Raw genomic sequence first — 21,920 nt, forward strand, 5'->3', positions numbered from 1 at the left:
GGGGGGGGGGGGGGGGGGTAAATTTCAGTAGACTACAGTGGATAAACAAACCGTGAGCATACAAGATGAGTAACTTGAAGGTAAACATGCCAAAGTCCTTTCCAAAGCTAATGGGATCAAAGTGAAATAAACAATAGGTCCTGGTGGACTTCTACAAGGGCAGTCAGGACTCAACAGGGAGTCATTTAGGTTTATACAAGGTCTAACAGGAAAAAAAGCATTGATTCAAGTGTTTATGCTTTTAAAAATGTGCATGTGCAGAAGTGAGATGGGTGGCTGTAGACAAACTCCAAACTCTGGAGCAAGGGTCCTTTTCTTATCAGAAAGATTTGAAATATTGTATCCCACAGATGTCTGAAGCCATCTTTTGCATGGGTAGTGGTCTTTCCAATAAACATTGATATTAGGTGGTGCTGCTACACTTTCAGTTCACAAGGACTATCTCGGTTTTTACAAGAGATATCTTGGTTTTTACATTGAGAGCCTTATAATTTAAATACGAGAGCCTACATCCAAAAGCTGTACAATACTTAGCTATGGATCTTTGGCACCTGAGGCAGACCCCAGTGTCTGCCCTGCACACCCAGTTTCACTCTGTGGGCAAGGAGGGGAGGGTTAGCTCTGCCAGAGCAGAAGCCAAACCTTCCACACTGAGCAGAAAGCTCAACAGAACCTAATCAAGAGGAAATCTGGAGTAGAGGACTGCCCTTATCATGATACCACCCTGTGACTTTGGTGCTTCTTTCTGTTCAGGGTGTCCCTCCGGAAGGCTGTGCAGAAGTATGTTTTACCACCCACTGAGAGAGAGCACCTCCTTCTTTTCTGTGGAAAGCTCAGGAAGAAGCAGCATAAGCATCACCTCTGCATCACATGAAAACCCAGTACTTGCAAAGAGTGCTGCAGATCAGAGCAGGGAACCCCATCATCGCCTTCCTCAGGCTGGTGTTGGTCAGACCCACACATCCCACCTCCTGGGAGCGTGATTCAAGCTTCTAACTGTGTAGTATTATTTAAGGCTCTTTGTGCTAAAAGGAGGGACTGTTACTGCATCAGAACACCCTGATGGTGGTGGCTATACAGCATACTGAGTGGCTGCTCTGCACAAATCTCTGCCACATCACACTTCAGGGAGGCTGCTCCAGCAATATTTTAACTCTCACTACATGTGATCTTTAGTGTTTAGGATTTACCAAAAATAGTTCTTGTGGGAATTGCTGAGATTTATAATCTTGACGCTGAGTGCAGGAGTGGGGTAGTGTTTTCCCCAGAGAAACGTCTTATTTCACTGTCACTATGCATTATTATGAACAGCGTTTTCATTTGTTATTGATAATTTACTTCGCTTCTTCCTTCTTTTTAATATCCAGGATACTGCGATTCGGATCTTGCAGCCTCTCTATCATATCTTATGGATGTGCAGAAGCTGCATTAAGTCAGTCAGTTCACAAGTCATCACTCAGCTCCAGGCCTTGGAAATTTAAGAATTCAAAGTTTTGTGGTCTAATTTTCACTCTTTTAAACAGCTTAATTCTAATTGGAGAGTTTATTCAAGATTAAAGCCTTCTTTAGCTCTTTGAACTGGAAAGAACTATTTGTTTAAGGCCCCCCTGTGGTTCACAGGATTAGTGCACTACTAATGCTATTGTAGCATTTTCATTTTAAGGCAGTGAGTTTTTTACTTTTTGGGAGGAACACCTTTTACCCAGTCTTGTTACAGGTTTTAACCATATTGCACCAATGATGTGAAACGGTGTTTTAAATTAACATTATAGATAGTCATAAACATCACAAAATTTCAGAGGGATATTCTATATTGTCAAAGACAGCAAAGATTCTCCACATGTACCACAATGAAGACAAAAGTTTAAACAAAGTTGATTATTCTGGTGGTTTGTGGCCTAACAATCTTCAAATTCATCTTTGGAGTTCATCCATCAATCCTACTGAAGCCTGATCTCTTCACTCAGGGCTGACTACTTGTGGTAGGGGGATACGAATGCATGTCACATTTGAGGCCAAAAGAGACCATCTTAGCATTTAAAATTATTTCCAGATTACTGCAGACTACTGAAGTCATCCACTTGCTCCCATACTAACCTTTTGTCTGCTAAGGCATATCTACTGAAAGCGACTGAGAGGAAGGGCAAACCCCTTTTTTCTTTTAATGGTTTTCATCTAATGAATAACCAGCCTCACTTTTAAAACTATTGCTACCTTATTTCCATTCTGCAGCTGTGTGGATTTTGCACCCAGACATTTGCCTGATTTTTTCTCCAGTCTGGCTCTCTGTGCTTCCAGAATGTGGGATTTTTCTCCCTGTGAAGATTCTTGTAGGCAATAATCAAGTCACCTCGGACATCTCCAGGCTGAGGTGAACAGATGAGGGTGTTTAATCATCTCCGTGGCAGGCATTTTGTGTTTTTCCCCACATTTGAACTCTAACCCTTTAAATATATTCAGTGATATTAGTTCGTGAGTTTTAAAAATATCATTTGAGACCTGAATGATGGGGTTTTGCATGACATTTTCTTACCTTTAACATATACTGCCTAATCTCTTATTCCACTTCTTTTTAGGAACCAGGGATGAAGCTTCCAATTAAGTTGGTAGGGTTTTTCCTCGTAATTCTTATAGATTGAGTTTTAAGAGTGTCAAGTGCTTGTTGATGATATTGACTGAAAGTTTTGAGAAGCACTGGTGTTTAAAGATATGATATGGCCAATGGCAATGGATCTGCCCCAGTTAGGCATCCTACTTGAAATGAAGCATAATCTGGAAGAAAGCTTCTGTGACTGAGGGAGCCACCCAGCCTGTTTCAGACTGAGTTTTTAGCTGCTAACTGCATCATGGTGGAGGTGTTCTTGAATTGAATTGGTATAAACGGTATAAAAACATACCAAGTTTAAAGGTCATGTTAGTATAAGACCAATGATTTCTGCATGTGTCGGTGGATGTACTAATATATAACTCAACCTGGTTCAAATGCCAGTGCTGTATTTTTCCTCACAGACTATCCAATGGTAGAAGAATATGGGGCCACTTGGAGACTTCCTGGAACTGGCGATTGTGCAAGTTGTGTGAATGTGCATGTCGGATATTTGACATGAGTTTCACAGAAGGCTGCTGTCATTCTTGGGCTTAGGAGTGTAGTAACAAATTTGCATTTGAATTGCAGAATAAATAATCCTCACCTTTGCTCAGTTGAATGTGAACTTTTTTTGGCTGGGCCAAAAAGCACACAGACATCTCAGCTGTGCATTCCACTTTATTCCTGCCCATCTAAGAACACATCGAGGAAAATGTTGTTCATTCCTGGACAGATTTTTACCTGTGTGTGTGTTAGTCCACAGTCCCAACAGAAAGACTGCAACCCTGTAGTTGATGTGCAGCTCCACTCAGAGTGTAACAGGTGGCAGCAGATCAGTGGTTAAAGTGAGATCGGAGCTCCAAATAGCAAAAGATCAACACTGCCAACAGCGTTTAAAAGCTGAGGGGTCATTCTTATCACTTCTCTGAAGTGAAATGCAGGTTGTTTCTGTTCTCTGTGTTTAAGGCTCCATTGTAACAACTAATGTTGTTAAATGCTAAATTGTTTTAGTACCAACAGGTGAAATAAATTTAGGCCTCTAGGAAAAGTCTCATATGCTTAAATCCTATAATGTTCATTTCTCAGTACACTGGTTCTGACTTTGAGGGGACATGGTTACTGACATTAGGGGATGACCTCCCCACTGTGTCCAACTCAGTTGAGGTCACTGTAGATAATAGCAGTTAGTGGAGATTCACGTCTGAAATCAACCCACTTGTCCAAGCCAAATGCTAAGGTCAAACACACCTTCATGCTTCACTCTTACTATTCAGTTGGAGAAGCAGCTATCTTGAATGGGTAAGTAAAGCAAATAAGTGATTATAGCAGAGTTTACAATAGAGAGAAGAGCCTAGACAATAATATGACAATTGGAAGGTCTGGGTAAATGCACTGGAAATCACTGACTCTTCATTAGCATGCTTTAGCAAGGAGACTATCATTAAAATTGAGGCCTGCTTTCTACAGTAAGGAAAGCGTGAGGCTTTGCGACTGTGGTTATTTTTACCAGTGACTGCAGAACCTGAAGGACGGGAAGAATCAACTAGGCAGGAGCATGCCAAGCCAAAACAATGTGCAGCCTCACCACAGATGGTGAGTCACCAGCCTTTTTATAAACTAATTTCCTCAACAAAGAATGGAATTGAGCTCAGGTCAGCTTTTGTTGTTTAGAAAACAGTGAGAGCACCACAAATAGCTCTTCAGTCCATCTAGAAGAATGGACAGAGATCCCCTCCTTGCATCCAGACGGTGGGAGTACAGCATCTTTAGCACCCAATGCACTGCAGAGTTATCTATGGTTAACCTGAACAGCTGGGCATAGCCTAAAATCCTTGTCCTCAGCTCTTCAAAGCTTTTAAAGTAAAATCTCTGATCCTTGTGATCTTCAGACATTAGCCATTATTGTTACCGCCTATTATTTGCCTTGCTGTAGTGCCTGAGGTGCTCAGCCAGCAGGTAGGCTGCCCTTAAACAAGATGCTATTCAGGCATATAACAAGGCTTTCTGAGCCTCAGGACAGTTCTCGTGGTACAAAACAAGTGGGACACAAAAAGGGGGTGAAGCAGCCAAGGATGAACTGGGATGGGATAAAGCAGGAGGAAGATATAAGAAGGAAATGAATGCTGACTGAAGAGCAGAATTACAAGGGGGAGGGGAGTTGTTTGCTACTTTGTTGTTTGTTTTTTTTTTTTTTTAAGTTCTCCATTCAGGGAAAAAAAAAAAGCATCACTACTTATCAGTAAGTGCAGAGATTTAAGATGGTTGCTGATGCAAATTCCCTAAAAGTGCCATGTCTCATATCAGCATACTCTGGAAAGCCTTCCTCTTAGACATCTCATTTTTTTGTTTCCTGGGGTTGGAGGGAAAGACTCACATCTGCCTGCCCAGGGCCTGGTGTTGCACAGGGCTTTCTACCAAGGCATCTGAAACGTTATGCGTGTTTAACAGTGGCTGAACTTGGCTCATTCCTGATCATGGTGAAGTTAAAGAAGGAATTAGAAGAGGGAAGGAAAGAGAAAGCCTGAGGGTTTTTTTGTTTTTTCCCTTCAGTTTTCCCATTTAGATGTTCTTGTATATGATTACAGTTCCCCAGAAAAGCCTCCTTTTTTAACCACTGGGCCTATAAAGACAGGTGTACAGGAGTCATTGGCCTGCCTGCCAGAGGAGGCTATAAAAACCACAAGAAGGACCTGTGGGACAGAAGCTTGGTAAGGGGAAGGGGGAATAATAATTTGTGGTAGGCACTGGAGTGCAGAGGAAGAGGATGAGGAAGGACATACACGTGTCCTAGTGCTGAAGGACCATGAGGACTAAAGGAGCAGAAAGGGTTGTTTCTTTTAGGGACAGAGAAAAGAAAGGAAGGACAGAAGTGGGAGGAGGACAGGAACAGCTGGCAGGAGAACAGAGGCATGAGAATACCTATGGTCAGAGCAGAAATCCTATGAGTAACATATTTGGAGTCCAAGTTTGTTTGGTTATGCTTCTTAGACCTGGATCAGATGAAGTTTCTCCATATCTGGTACCACATGTTCCTGCAGGGAGCCTGAGCCGGACTAGCCACCTCTGCGATGCTGCTGGGGGACGATGGAAACCCACAGACGTGAACGCCAGTGTCATGGTGCACAGGCTCAGTTGTGGTAATGCCAGGGAAGCAGAACCAATCCCTCAAAGGAGGAGAGGTTGATTTTGCTTTTGTGGTCACTAGTAAGTTCAGCAAGCAGAAAAGTCTATGCAGGCTGCCTGCCAGTGACCAGTGGTTTCTAGAACTGTACCTCAGAAGATCTCTAAGGGGCAAGGGCAATCCATGCCAGGCAGCTTCTGTGAAAGCGCTCATTTGTCTGGCAGTGAAATCCTAAATTTCTCTGGCTGTCTGACCAACGAGGGGTTAAAGGCTTACTTGTTGTTTCCCAAAGTGCAGGTTTGAGTATTCAGGCTGCACAGAGGTAACAGCTCCAGGTAAAATTTTAAAAGGTAACTGTGTGCTTTTTACTGTGACCAACACATGGCATTCAAACATGGACAGTGCTTGGGGACTGGAAAGGAATTATGCAAAAACAAGCAGGATCCTTTTTTTTCTTTTTTATTTCTTTATAAAGAAAGGAAAGGATGGGCATGCCAAGCCAAAATGGCAGAGTACAGACAAAGGTGAGCACTGAGGCTTCTCCTCGGGGGCCTTCCACCATAAACTCTTGCCCTGGTAGAGTACAGATCCCCATCCCACCTGCCAGGAGGGACCCAGCATAAACCAGCCCTTCTGCACAATCACAACTCTTTGAAGTTAGTTTGCAGTTTCACAAAACCATCAGCCCACGTCAGGGTGGGGCAGCAGCAGCTGAGGCCAGCAACAGTAGCAGCAGCAACACTGGATACAGTGCACAGAAAAAAGGGAGCAAAGAGCTTATTTGAAAACAGTTGTAGGTAACAATATAGAAAGTCCAAAGATCATCATTCTGCTATAAAAATATTACACTTCATAAAACCATGTACTATAAAAAAAATCTATTCAGAAACGCTGGTAAACATAATAAATATCTGTACACCGGCTGCCCTTTTCATACAGGAAACGTAAAAAGCGTGAGCCTCAGAAATCATCGTTTGTAAACATGAATATGGAGCCTGTAAACAAAGTGCTAGATCACGGTTCATATTTTGTCAAATTCATTTAATACTACCTAAGTAAACCCCTTGCACATGTCTTCACCTAATGATCAGACTCCACCACTGCGACAGGAAAGAGAACCCTGCTCTGAGCTGTCCCCCTCCTTTCACTGAAGGTGCATACAGATTAAATAACTAATACAACAAGAGCGAAGGAGGCAAGATTTGGCTCTGTGTAGCAAATCAGAAACAATCTTTTAGCAACTGGTTTTCATTTTCTGCACTTCGAATGTTTATTTCCAGCCTCTCCTTTCAAAATCTGCCTTTATCAAAGAGGGCAGGCATTTTCTTCATTTGCCTTTCAGGCTACAGCGTCTCTGAACACCATGACCATAACATCCATTTAGGAGACGTAACGGAGCACAATTTGACTCTGTAACTACATATACCAAAGCAAGAAGCAGTGGTTGTACAGTTCAACACTGAACACCACGGTTTACATTAACACAGGCTCACGCAAAGGGCCAAATTCTTAATTTTAGACTCTAAACTTTGGGCTGCAAAACATTTCCAGGTGCAAGCCTGTACTGACATGCATGATCAGATGCCTGGCTAGCTGGCTGACATGCATGTGTTGTCACGTAGTTGCACATGGAAATGCAAGGTCTAGGCTCACAAAACTTATAAATATATTTTAGCTAAAATTTGGCTCTAAGAAGTACTGTGACTTTATTTGCTCTTTAACTTTCTTGTTCTGCAGAGGATTCTACATCACCTAAATACATAGAATTTTAGTTCTGTGCACAGTCAGAACTTTACTTTTAACTTCATTTTATCTTCTGAGTTTAAACGCTCAAATTTTTGCTAACTTTCAGAATATGAGAGGATGTGCAATTGTTGCTTGTGTCTGCTGTGGGCAGACATGGAGGAGGGAGCATGGAACTGTGTTCACACGGGAACTGAGGTACCAGAAGCAGTTTAGCTGCAATGCCTCGGGGCAATACAGGGTTTTAGGAGCAGGGTCAGCTAAGAGGTAAGAATACACACTTCTAAGGGATTATGAAGTATACTTCAAAAGAGAAGAAAATGGGATTGCACATTTTCCTTTTTTTTATGAACTATATTAAAACATCTTATTAACATTATTTTAGGCCTTTTAATTTTAATGTAAGGAATATCTGAAGTGGTTAGCCCAGTTGTGCTGCTTGTCTGTCTTTTAGGATTCAGATATGTGACCTTGGAGCTTATGTGGCTCTTGTTTAAATGTGGCATCTATAGACGTTCAGCAAGAGAACTTTGCTTCTAAATACTTGCTTTGGCAATTTTGCTACACACATCTTAAGACAGAGCTTCAAAACACCTGAATGAAAATAGTTTTCCAGTGAAAGCTAAAGATATCTTGTTTTCTGCTACAGTACTCTGCTCTATTTTCCATGTTTGTCTGCCTTACTCCTACTAGGATCTAGAAAGTTGTAGCACTCCACAAAATCATGAATTTCCTCTGTAAAAATGGATGATATAAAAACAAACTCTGGGATTTTTTCTATCCTCTTTATAAAGTCAACAGTGGCAAAAATACACAAAATCAACATTATTTCCCCATGGCATGTCATCTGTGACTCTACACCTTCTGGTTACCGGGAGTTTATACGAACTTGTGGCGAATTTTCAGAAACCTGGACTTGTCCTCCCCCTCTGTGTGCACAGCTTGGCAGTGGTAACCTGCTACTGTACAAACATAATGTCTTGACTCTGAGCCACACCTGGGCTCAGCTCAGCATAACTCGGAAACAGAGGGACAGAGGTGACACTGAAGCAGCCACACCAATGTATTGACAGCACTGCTGTCAAAAAAGATGCTGTTGCCTTCCTCTGTCCCCAGCCACTCGTTCTGACGCACAAACATTTGCTTTGACCCATGGTGACCTGGATAAGGGAGGTGTGAAGGACATATAAGCACCTGAGGTCAAAAGAACGTGACTGCCTGCCTCTTTTAGCATCAGCACTTGGATATGCTGGTGTAAGCTCTGCAGCCTGGCGACAAAAGAAACCATTGCGGTACTCATGGTTTAGGGGATAATCCAAGCCCTGGCATAATTCATATCATAGTCACACAGTAATTGCCATACTTGACCAAAGTTCAGGTGTATTTGGATGTACCAGAGCTGGGCAGCAGCTGTTAGGAGAGCACTGCACTAGACACGCAAAACCAGCCTGTCCCTTAAAGATCTGCATACTGATTGCTAATAGAGTCTGATCTACCCTGTAAGACAACAGATTTATCATCCCTTTCAAACTCAGTCCAAAACCTATTCAACCAGAAGTTTGGCTGAAGAGTTCCAATACACACAATCTGTACTTTGTAAGAGTGTGACATGCAACATCATTTCATGATGTCACATCACACAAGACATGCTTCTCCCAGCTCTCTGTACCTGGGTTATCTGCAGTACTGAGGGCTGTCCCAGGCAGCTGCTGAAGATGTTTTCTGGAGAAGCGAAAAAGAATCTATTGTCAGATGAACTCTTTTTTTCCAGACGTAGAGACAGATTACAAAGTGTCTGTAAGAGTCAGCTGTGGTTTGCTGAAAAAGTCAGGCTTTATAGATGTTATCTGCTGTTAAAACTTGCTTAGAAAAAAATTAAACAGATTTTAAACAAGGAAAAATTCATGGGGAACTGGGGGCAGGGGTCAGCTCTCCTTCTGAGCAGCATCTCCCACACCATTGCCATACACACAAGCTGTGGTGCTGTATAAGAACTGGGGTAACTCTTCCCACGATCTTCTTATTCAGTGCCACTTGGCTTCAAAAGTCCTGGAGCTGCAGAGGTGGTGTCCAGCTCTGTGAAGTATGGGGAGATGCTTCCTCCCTGCTGTACAGACTCCCCTCTATTGAGCTGAATGCCAGCTTTTGAAGTGGCTCTCCAGAGAGCTGAGTATGTCTGTGACAGATACAGTTTAGTATGCCTTGGACAGTCATTGCTTTGCACACCTTGATGGCTCAGAAATGTAACTATACTATTTGTAATGGCCTAAGGCACTAGATCACTTTGTGGACTAATAACCTTCAAGATGGTATGATCTAATTCAAAGTGATTTTTAGGCTTTCAGGAGTTAAACAACATTTAGTAAAAGTCCCTTAAGATGGAAGAGAGAGGGAGAGTGAGAGGCTAAGCCTTTTTCAATTAAGTTTTCTCATAGAAAGAATAAATGCTTATTGCTGAGCTATACTGTAGCAAGGAGTCTGGAAAGAAGATACTGGTATAAAAGCAGCTGTAGCAGTAATTAGGCCATGGCCATGCATCTTTGCTTGGATCCAGCTGGGCCAGGGGAAGTGCCGGGTGCTATCAGTCTGAAATAATGAGTGCCAATGGCATATCTCTCCCCCTCTAACAGGAGTGACCACCTGTACTGAGGGATGCTCTTGCATTTCAGTCCAAGTGAGCTGAATCAGCAAGACAGTGGAAATGGTTTAACTGGGTTCATCTTGACTGAAAGAGGTCAGAAAACCCTCAGAAGAGCACCTTCCATAGCAAGCCTGGGGAAGGGGTGCTGATCTGCCTTGGGGGTGCGCAGGCATGCACAGCTGGGACAGAGGGGAGGCTGGACAGGACAGCTTCTACCATGGGTGGGAACAGCCACCTGTACACACCCAGAGTAACCACTACCATTTCCAATGACAGATTTTCAAGAACATTGCAGACAAAACTCTTTGGAGTATCACCTTAAGCACTGACTACAATTCTATCCTCATTTGGACAGGATGAGACAGAACTTTTTTTGTGTATGTATTCACATACACGCACACGTGTGCATATGTCTGGATGCACTGGCAATAAAATCTTAATAAGCAAACTCCATTATATGTAATTATAGGCTTATGAAGTAATCAATGAGCATCAACATATGATACATGTTGATGTCTCTATGTGGTCTAAACCTTGTATGGTAAATAGAGTGATAGCTGGTGGGTTAGATAGAGCTAAATCAGGAAGAGAGTCAAACCATCCAACGTTGGAAAGAGGAACATCCTGTGAGCTTGGCCTACAATAATATTCAGATGAAAAAAACGCTCAAAGAATTAAGACTCAGTATATCAAGAGGGATTTAGACTGGTTCCATGGCTGTGAAAAGAAAGCAGACTGAAGCAATGAAAGATGACCAGGAAATCTCAGGGGGAGACAAAAACTGTACATAATATTTACAACACTCTTCCTGCCCATATACAATACAATTACACTGACCATTAAAAATATATTGTGTTGAAACAGCACAAATCATCTGGGACCCCAGAAAATCCAGCTCTCCTTCCAGGTTGCCGTTAATATCCTTGAGCTCACCTTGCCTTCTTCTAGGATAGAAGTCACTTCCAGGGAAACAAGGCCGGGCCAGAGCATTTCTGCATCAGCCAGGATATCCCCTGTCTGTGGACTTGCCTCACAGTGTGTTGCTAACAGAAATAAATAAGAGAACTTCTAACAAGAAGAAAAGTGTAAAGGCAGCCAGAAGCCGATACTGAGCACAGCCTGGCCAGAGGAGAGAATGAGGGCTGCTGTGTATATAACCACAGACACATACCTGTGCATGTTTGCACACATCAGTCCAAGCCAATTCAGCCACTGTGTGAAGTTTCACAGCATTGTTTATTCTGGAAAGAGAAGGGCTTCAAGGAGAGCTGCTTTGCAGCAGTCCTCTGTGCACAGCACATAAATCTGAACATTAAATATTGGTTTAAATTATTAAGAATAAATTTAAATTGAAAAATAGACTAATGCAAAGAAACAAATTTCAGTCAACATTGGAACAGAGCTAGTTTTAGGAAGCATATTGCTATAGCAAATGCAACTCCTTGTTCCCTCGGACAGTCTGAGGCAATGATCTGGTAACTCCGGTCCAGCACTGAGATGCACACACTACTCAGCAAGGAAACATTACCATCTCTAGCATGAAGCTCCATGTTCACATTTTTCTCTTTTTCCCATCACCAAAAAAAAAAAAAAAAAAAAAAAAAAAAAAAAAAAAAAAAAAAAAAAAAGCCAACATAGCATATTAGCTTTTCCCACAAAGCATCTGAAGTGACAAAATTTACTTGAAAAATAAAAATTAACAAAAGCAGTACAAAGAAGAATCCTGATCAGCTTGTGACCACCATAAACCAAGACAGGTAAGAAAAAGAATTAAAAAATAGTTCACATCTGGCACCACAAACCTTGCTCACTTTCTACGAAATCAGGGAATGAGAAAAAAGGTCAATTTTGCTGAGACCATTTCAACAAAGTTTTCTTTCCCTGAACCTGGAAAATCCAGGTATTAGGGTACAGAACTTTTGTTTTATATGTATATAAATACACATGTACATATTTATATAAATATAAAAGCAGAGCATCCTCCCATTTTTCCTCATAATTTATTATTATTAAAGCTAGTAACAGAGTTAGCTGGACTCTTCAGAAGTGGGTGCTCTCTGCACACACACAGCACAGGGAGTTTAGCTCTGCTAGTGCAGAATAGCCAGGAAGGGACATAAAATGTTGGGTGATGGAGGCAGATGTGGGTGAGCAGCCAGGAAAGGGCAGGGAGCAATGACTAGTAATGGCCTTGCTTGCTCCAGGGTGGCACTCTGGCCTGCCAGAGCCAGTCTCAGAGCAGACTCGGTGGCGGTGTAGAACGATGGCTGCACCAACCCACCCAGCCCCTCGGCAGCCCAGCTGCTCACCCAGCCGCTTCTGTACCAGCCACTGAAGAAGGACTGTCCCTCAATTTTAAAGGGAGTCCCAGTTTGTCCCCCAAGCACATGTGGTTAGTTCCCTTTGCAGTACTCCCCACCATGCTGCCATGGGTCTTTTTGCTTACTGTGCTCAAAGTTGCCTGAGCCTTTCCCTCCCTCTGCTGGGTTCCCCAGCGCCCTCACCTAGTCCTCCCAGACCTCCTGCTTGCTGGTCAAGACCGGACACCTTTTTCTCCCCTGATCCACAGGGTCCTACTCACACTGGTTTACGTTAATGCTTTCCCATAGTCTCATAAGACCAAGTAATTTCCTCAGAGGACTGAGTTTCTCAGAAGTTTTCTGCTCTCAGAGACCTCTGAGTAAGTCAGGGCTGGTGGCAGGTGTTCCTCAAGCAGTGCTGTCTTCATTCCAGAGAGGGCAGGGGCAAAGTGCAAAAGATTTCTTGAAATCAGAAGGTATTTCCACCATCAACAGCTTGCTCTCCTTCATGTTGTATAGCACTTGTTTCAAGTAAGGTGTTATTCATGTGTGACTGCAGCCTTCACTCTTCCTGGGGTGAGTGGAGATCAGTAGGTGACTACTGGTGAATAGCCAAGTCACTTCATCATGACACATGCTGGAACAGCTGAAAACATTCAAACCCAACTACGTTCTTCATAGCAAAAAGTGCTTTTCTTGAGAAACAAAGTGAAAACAGTGTTCCCATGGAACATCTTAAGGACTCAAAACCAGTATTTCCTAGGGTGGGAAAGATGGAGCACACCTACTTTATTTAGCTTTATCTCAGTAAGGAAACATTGCTACTGGCAAAATTGGCACATCTTTGTGAAGTTGTTAAACTTGGGACCCTGGCTGGAATGTAAAAGAAATGACAGAGCAAAGGAGAACTTTGCCTTATGCTGGGCTTCTGCTAGTTCTGGCAATTTCATGTGCAGGTTGTCCAAAAAAGTTCTGCTAGCCAAGTAAAGATGAATTTCTCAAATAATAAACAGTGGGTTTTCAAAGAGGCCTTTTGGGGGTACTGCTACAACCTGGTAGAGGTAAGTCTTTTCATGCCCCGCCGCTGAGCCAGACTGGAGGACAATACAGGCTCCAGCTTTGGTGCCTGAGGTGCTCGGTTTAAAGCAAAGTATGTGGCTGCCATTGCACCCTGTAAAACAGAGAAAGAGAAAATGATGAAATTCTGTCCTTTGATGCTTTTCCCCTCCCTTCCCCTATTCAGTCCCCTGAAAAAATGGAAATGCATGGATGATTTCCATGAAATGATAACATTTAGGCTGGCAGACATCTGGGGTGTCTGATTCAAAGCGGTGGGTAGCAGGATGTGCACACAATGCCACCAGGCCATTACAAGGCAGCTTGAAGTTAAAAATATCGAGCAGGTGACAGGACAATCTTTACTGTTACTGTAGTATATTAAATTTGGCCTGTGGGAAATAATCTTCCCAATTCCTCTATCGCTTTCCAGAATATTTGTACAAATGACAGCTCATTCTGCAAGGAAAAAAGAGGCAGCGGTGTGGAATGTACCTTCACCAGGTGAACATCCTGTCTGCTGAGTTGGTTTTGAGATAGATACTCCCTGTTCACTATCCATGGATGTCTTAGGACTTGGACTGCTGTAAGGCGCTGATGAGGGTCTACATGAAGCATCTTAGATACAATGTCCTGGGTTTAAAAGGAAGAAAATAGTAGAAGGGAGAAAAAGTAATTAATAGCAGTGCAGCTTTTACTAAGATCTTCCCGGTGGCAGTGTCATCACCAGCATGTCCAGTGGAGAGAAGGGTGCACTTTAGATATGCTTTATATTTGTTAAGTGTAAAGTCTGATCTTCAAAATTTTCAAGTGTAATATTCAACTCTCCGTTGATAATCCAGTCAAAAGATAATGTGGAGGGTATTCAGTTTACTGTTAATTACAGGTGATCTGGTAGGAGTGATAAATTCCACCTACAGGGGACTCTATCTGGAGGCACCTCCTCACTGACTCCAAAGCATGCTTGCAAAAGAACCTTAGAATAGAAATTTAACATTCAAGAGGCTAAAATTCAATGAGATCAGTTCTACCACGTATGAATGTTTTCATTTCAAAACTGGACATCTGATAAAAAATACACTGTGAGGCTCACAGGTGTTGGTAGCAAGATTAATATGTTACTAGGATTGCTTGCAGTTTTGTGGTGGCATATGTCAATGTTCTTCCACTGGATACTGCCAGTTGCTAAAACTGAAATCTCTTGGAGGAATCTCTAAATCCTGTCAAAGTTTCTGATTAATGCCAGGCAACTGGAAGCTTGCCAGCTTTCCTGCCCATCTAACTGTCTCATAGCCTAGTGCACACATTCATGCTCAAAAGACTCAGCACCAGATGAATTTTATATCCTGGGATTTCCATGCTTTGTAATAGATGGGCAGCCTAAACTGTGAACTATACAGGAGTTTAAAATGCTGGTTTGTAAACTGCCTGCTCCCGGTTAACTCTGAGGAGCAAAAAAGGTGATTCACACATAGGCCATACATTTGTGGCACTGACCACCCCACACTTTTAAAAGTTCAGTTGCACCAAAGAAGAGTTCTGTGCTGTTTGAATCTCAAGAGCATTCACAACTGATGGTGCTATATTATGCTTTAGTTTAATGAAATAAACTAACAAAATTCCTGAAACACTGTTTCATACAGAGTGGTCGAAACATAAAGAAATTAACGTTTTTATTTCATGAGGCATGGAAAAATAACGCTTCTGACTGTCTTTCACTTTAATTTGTTACAACTGCAGACTGCAAGTTCATTTCAGAGAACAAGAAAAAAAATCTGAGAAAATGTTCACTGACCTTTGCAGTGTCAGATACTGAATCCCAGTTTCCTCCTGTAAGTGCATATTTGCCACTGCCAATCCTGGCCAGAATCTCCTCTGGGGTGTCATCTGGTCCATTTGCAAAAGGAGTGAACCTATGTAAAAAAGGAAAAAATACAGTGTAATTTGCAAGTACAGGATTTCTAGGATCTAATGCTCACTGCTCCTAATTATGACAGGAATTTGGTTTCAGAATGGACCATAGACATTGCTGCTTCATTTTCACTCAAACTATACAGTCCAGTGATTCCTCATATTAAGTTGTTCTGCAGAGGAAAAGACTGATTCCTTAATTGTTTTTTAAAATTTTTGTTCTGTTCTAATTTTTTAGGAATGAAATATTCTTTTAAAAATATAGACAGGTTTTTACCTCTTTAATTGGTTTAACTCTGCTTTAGGGCCAATAACAATAATTGATAATGCCAAGAAATGATAAAAATAAGGAGAAAAATTAGGATCTGAAACAGAAAAAAGGGAAAGAAAAAAAGAATCCTTTATAATCTATTTTGCAATGCTTTATTAATTATGATATACAAGTCTGTTGGGCAAAACAAATGATCTGCATCCAGCTTTACAAAATTAGTGTCACGTGGAGGGACACTTTTTGTCTTCATAAAGTGACAAACAATAAAATTTTTCCAGCTGACTAAAATCTACCAGGCCAAATTTTACTTTTCAATCTTGAACAGCTGTGTAGGTTTAGAAGAAGAGGGCATTTGGGATTTGTATACTTTCCTTCCACCTCTCCCTTTTCTTCTGAAAACTCACCAGAGTGATTTTTAGATTGTTAAACAGTTGGTTTGGCCACAGTTTCCTCTCCCACATGGTTTCTAGTAGCAAATTCGATTCCTCATGCTGATTTTCTAATTTTGAAAACATTTCAGACTTCACAGGTGTTCAGCCCAAAGAGATACGTAATATTATTCCAATCTATAACCATCAGGAGTGATGCACTAAGAGTTAAGGACTGGCTAAAACTCCGAGGTCTGTCACTGCCTGCCTTAACAGGTTTACAGGCTTGTGCTCTCGTTCTGGGTGTCTGAGCCCTCTCTGCTCACAGTAATGATCAGAGGAGAATAAAATCCTAGATGCAAACAATAGTCAGTTCCTACTAACTCTCCTCTGATGAAGAAGAAGAAGACCATCCCTAAATGCAGTGGTGGCACCTAAAAAGTCAGCACTTCTCAACTGTTTGCATTACTGTTATTTTCTCTTGTAAGTGCAGAAAAAAGTGAGATACAAGTTAACAGCACTTGTCAAATTTCATATCTGCTAAGTGGATTTCAGATTCAAATATATTTGGATTTTTTGACATTTAAGAAAGAAGCATTTCAAATATAATCAGCTAGACAAACATGACTGTGGGTAATGTGTTGGTTTTGTTTTACCGATTCTGGTTTTGTATCACTTAAAATCTATGGCATTAGAGAAACAGAAATAGGTTTTTGGAGATCCCATCAGACTGGGAGACTGCTCCAAAAAGTCACAATATATTTCAGCTAATGGTGAACACATTTGTACTCAGGAACAAAACAGATGGGATAGAAACTCCTTTTCTATAATCTGTGAGGCAAGACACACAAATAACAGAAAGGTAGGGTCAAACGCTTTGTTTTTTGTATAAATCTAGGAATGAATCCAAGCTTCTCGCCACAGCTGAACGATCATGAAGCAGATTAAAGAGCTGTGAGAGGTTATGGAAGACTTTCAAGCTGCACAAATGTGCACATACCATACTCTGAGAAATTAAATTCAAGGGCCTGGTAATTCCAGATTAGGTTTGTACACTGCGTTTCCCATTCATCCCATCATATCTTATTCCTGTCCTTCACTGCTTGTTTCAATCTGTCTCTTTCTCTGAGTCTTCTTGTGTCAATACTTAACTTTAGCCAACACATTAGTAGGGGTATTTTTGCCAAATACCCCCCAAAAGTTCCTGCTTCCTGTTGCTGTTCTTGATGGTCTGTTAATTTACTTTCTGTCCTTTCTGCAGCATAATTTTCTAATAGCACCTGAAAACTATGTTTGGTGGGTTTTTTTAGCCTTTAAAGGTCCTCAGGAACCTCGATAAGAACAGTAGATGAAGAATGAAGCTGAAGAGAATACATGTATTAATGGAAATGAATGAACACCCTGTTATGGATAAGGTGAACATGATATGGCTGTTCGTACTCCTCTGCTCCTCTCCTCGTGTAAAACTTTCGCACTGCTTACGCGGTGAGTAAGCCTTTTAGGAGTCTAGGTCTCAGAGCAGTTTACAGACACAGGCTGATAAACACCTAAACAACTTGTGAAGTATCGAAGATATTTATGTGTTCTGGAAAAACTAATTTTAATTCTAGGTCTTGGCCATCTATTTTCTTGCCTCGTACAACTGAGCACATTTCTCAAAGGAGGTCAGGCAATTTGCTGTCTCTATCTGTGACTCCTTTTTGGCTTAATCAGTGCTGAAATGCTGAGCCCACTGGAGACTGTGGCTCCAGAAAAACCTCTTCACTCACCCTGCCAACATGGTATACAGTAGGATCCCCAGGCTCCAGATGTCACAGGCTGCATCGTAACCTTGGCGTTTAAGGACCTATGTGAAGGAAAGAGAAAGATGAAAATAGGTTAAAAAGCATCGGTTAGTGGTCGTATCTGTTGACATTTCCAGGGCTTAACTGTATATCTGGCTTGAACAGGTGGCTGCCTCAGGATCAAAATGTTCAGTAGTGGTGTGGAGCAAGGTGAAGCCCAGGCTGGAATGAGCTGGTTGATGTTCAAGTCCAGCACATCTGTCACCTCCACAGTGACAGAGATGAGTGCAGTTTGTTGGAGGCTCTGGGAGCCTCTCTGACCATCTAACACAGCAAACCAGACAACATTTCAGTGTTTTAAAATGTTTCTTAAAAAAAGCTTGTTAATACTTTGAAACATATCCTCCTAACATAAAGGTTACCAAGGACACTGAATGGAACCAGCATAGGGCTGAGCATGATAGACATGTCTGAGCTCACTTTGGATTTGATACAACAAATGGATGCACACTAACACATATCTAATGTCAGACTAGTAAAGATGGATGACAACTGCAGAGAAAACTAAAAAGCTTACTTACTTACTTCTGTATTAAGAGAAGTGACCACATTTAGACTGGACTTAACAGATAGCAGGCTAAAACTTGATCCCTTTTTCCTATGGGGAAAACAAGACCCATGGTACTCAGCAGAGATCTGACCAGTAGGTTCAATATTGGTACAGAATAGCAAGTTATAGAAGTAAGGGTAAAATCTAGATTTCATTTATTCTAGTGCATACTAGAAGAAATGTCTATTTGAGTCAGTGCAGGTCCCAGTGAAAGTGAAGTCACTAACTGAGGCAGCACTGCTGAGATTAGGGGAAGAACTTAATTTCTGTTTGGCTCAGAAAAGCTCAGGGACCACCTCCAGATCTTCCACTCACTTGTAAAAGCAAGCTACCCTTCTGTTTATTCAGTTCTGACATATAAGGAGAGTTTTTTCCCCTGCTGATGGATCAGTAGATACATTACTTTTTTGCAAAGCACATGAAAAAGGAATGTACAAATTCAGCAAGTCTTTCTCTGGCATGCAGCCTTAATACTAAGGAGTGATTTCAGCTATCTGAAGTCTATCACAGAAAGGACTGCTAGGAAAAAAAAGTTTCAGAAAATCTTGCCTCAACAGATTTTACAAACGATGAGTGTTAAAGCAACCATCTGTCAGGTATGCTGCTGAGCGAACATTTGCTACCTGGAAAAAAAAGCTACATTTACTCCTGTTGACAAAGCTGGTAAAATCCTACTTCTGCCTCTCTCTCCTGCACATCATATATACACTCTGTGACTGTATTGTTTGTTTTCATTTCTTCAGTTTCTGCATTCATTTCCCCTCTATAAATGATAATTTTTATGGGAAAAACCTTTTTGCTATTTGACAAACTCAGTTGCTTCTTGCTTCACCTGAGAGACTGAATACCCAAAATTTATCTTTAGCTGTGGCCATCATCCTTGCTTCTTTCAATGCCATCACTGTCTTCCTCCAATAACCAAGGACAGTCAAGTCCAAGGCAAATGTCAGAAAAATGGGGGAGTGATGGTATTTAGTGGAGCAGAGTATCAAGCAAGTGGTTACACAACCACTGTGATGGGCAGGTGTCGCTGTGTTCTATCATTTAGTTTGCAAGAACACTGCTAGAAAACAGGGACATTCACTCTGTGCCAGTGTCTAGGGAAAGCTTTGCTGGAAATTACTTTTTATTGACAGCAACTTCACCCCATGGATAACAACAGGATCTAGCAAGAGTTACCAGTTAGTGTCACTGCTATTTGAAAATGTATCCAGCAGGTCTGTGCAACTGTGGTTAAAGTAAGAACACCGAGCTGGCAGGAGTGTGGGAAACCTTGGCCAAAAAGATTAATGTTTGATCTAGGGGGCAGATATTATCAAAGAGTAACAGGCACGTGTGTTAGAAATAAGTCAGTCAGGGAAAGAGCTTTGCAAAAGATGCAGTGGTCTCCTGCTCCAAAGGATGCTGACGAATTTACTACCCATGAAGGGGTTTAGGTCACCTCAAGAATTTTCTGGGATCTGAAAAACAGGCAGGAACTGGCTCTTAGTGCCACAGATGGCAGGGTGTTGTGGTGGCAAGGAACAAACTTCCTCTGGGTCCATCCAATTCTGATAATGGCTCAGATATTTATCCAAACCCCTTCTGTTTCTATAGGCTTTGATTTATTGGATTAACAATGTTACAAATACAGGCTTTTCTCAGTTGTGACACAAGAAGGGATGTGTATGGGTATGAAAACGAATAAACAGGCTCATAATTCCAAATGCCAAAACAGTAGTTCTTCATGGATTTTGGAAGAAAACTGTAGAATAAAATATTTTTACTTTCTCCAGAAGTGCCCTGCAGCATCAGCAGGGAACTGGTGGGCTGCATTCTCCCTCTGGACCTGGCCTCGTTCTTCGCTCCCCGCTCGCAGCACGACTCACAGCAGGCGGCAGCGTGTCCCCCGCCTGGAGAGCCTTCACCCCACTCCTGTGCTCAGCTGGACCCCGCGCAAAGGGCTTCCAAAATCAAGGGGGATCCAAGCGGGCAAACATATCCTCCTTCCTCTGCCACAGTCCTCTTGTGCCATCAGCTCAGCTGACTTTCTGCCTTCTTGTTTACTTTCAAGGGTGCACGGCAGACGTCGCAGCGGGGCTCAGGCAGGGAACATGAAAGTCAAGTCCAGGCTGGAGGGCAGTATTACATCACAGGTAAAATGTAAAAGCGCTCAAGGCTTTATGTAAGCTCTCTGCCAGTTCTGGTAATGTTTCAATGATCTCCAGCGTTTCCTGCATTAGCAGGATCTGTCTTACTCATCACAAACGTCTGGGAGCGTGACTTCTGCAGTCTGATCTGAATCTGCACTGGGCTGCCAATGTTTGTGATTACAAACACTATACAAAATAGCTCATCATGAAAAATAGCTACACCTATTTTAAGCACATTGTATCTTGGAGAAAATCTGAGTGCTTTAAATATTAAAAACATGATTATTTTTCAGTTTAGCTATGCAACTGCTGTGGTGCCACAGAACTTTTTTTACATATTTGGATAAATTTTAAACAGCTCATTCTAGTTTCTAAAATGAAAACCTAACCAACCAGCAATAAAATAAAAAATCAATCTGTCTTGGCAATGGAAGATTTTTTTCTGAAGAAAATCTGCTCTGAATTTATACTGCCCCAGCAATGGTCTCAATTTAACAAATTCTCCTTCCCATGCTAGAAGTCTGTGATTCCTGTAACTTTTAGTATCATGAAAGGACCTTGTACAGAAAGATCACACCATTTTTCTCTTATCCAGTTACATACCACCCAGATGAACACTGGATGGAGGACAGTTATGGGGAAGAAAAGACTGCTGAATGATACCAAGTGGTATTTGACAGTAGAGAACAGATGAAGTACTGAAAGGCAATAGTTTTTTCTTATGTATTTTTCTTATAAGGATCATAACAAGCAGAGGAAGACACACATTTGAAGTTGTGTATTGCAAATACTAAAATTTCTGATAAGCATCACTCCGAGAAATGGATGATTACCCAGAAAATTAACTTCCTGCTACTTCATTGGAAGGAAGCAGCTATGAACGTCTCAGGGGTCAAATACAGCAAATAGCCCAAACCATTCAAACAGCTGTGGGACTCAAACCCACTCCCATGGGACTGAATGGAAGGAACAGCACTCACCAGCAATGCAGAGCCACCTCTCTCTGTGCCTGAGGCAGGCTATTTGGTCTGCCTCCATTTACCTGTTTGTAAAAATGGGAAAGCAGCCCTTTCCTACATGCCCCATAACAGGGGGGATTGGTACTAGGAAAGCCCAAGTGGAGAGATGTTACTCTAGCTCAATGAAGTCAACAATAAAGCTCCCACTGACTTCAGCATGGTAAGGAATTCATGCATGGATTTTTCTTTTGAGTCTTACTCCTGACATCAAGACTTTCCTCTTAAGTCTTATTCCGTTCTGATGCAGTGCACTCGAGGAGAAGCTGAGTAGAAGCAGCTACTGAAAAAAGGGTATTTATCCTAGTAATGAGCCAAGTCATTGTGTATGTCAGTCTGAGACAGATACTGACTTCCATCTGGAGACAAACAACTGGCCT

General features: G+C 41.8%; 1 protein-coding gene across 5 annotated transcripts in view; it reads right to left on the bottom strand.

The window, feature by feature from the left end:
• The window catches only part of RPS6KA2 (ribosomal protein S6 kinase A2), a 286,123-nt gene that overhangs the window by 2,887 nt on the left and 261,316 nt on the right, over positions 1 to 21,920 (bottom strand). For 3 of the 5 annotated variants that reach the window (XM_026846441.1, XM_026846440.1, XM_026846442.1), the window contains exons 18-21: positions 17,768 to 17,844; positions 15,244 to 15,361; positions 13,944 to 14,081; positions 11,712 to 13,563 (exon numbers count right to left, since the gene is read on the bottom strand). In XM_026846441.1, the coding sequence (XP_026702242.1) occupies positions 13,438 to 13,563; positions 13,944 to 14,081; positions 15,244 to 15,361; positions 17,768 to 17,844 (459 nt within the window). In that variant the 3' untranslated portion in view covers positions 11,712 to 13,437. Of the gene's footprint in view, positions 1 to 6,151; positions 6,450 to 11,711; positions 13,564 to 13,943; positions 14,082 to 15,243; positions 15,362 to 17,767; positions 17,845 to 21,920 lie in introns of those variants that run through there. The other 2 variants (XR_003398160.1, XR_003398161.1) reach the window with 2 other exon arrangements.

This window comes from Athene cunicularia (assembly GCF_003259725.1).
Source record: "Athene cunicularia isolate RWA chromosome 3 unlocalized genomic scaffold, athCun1 chr3_part1, whole genome shotgun sequence".
Taxonomy (NCBI): Eukaryota; Metazoa; Chordata; class Aves; order Strigiformes; family Strigidae; genus Athene; species Athene cunicularia.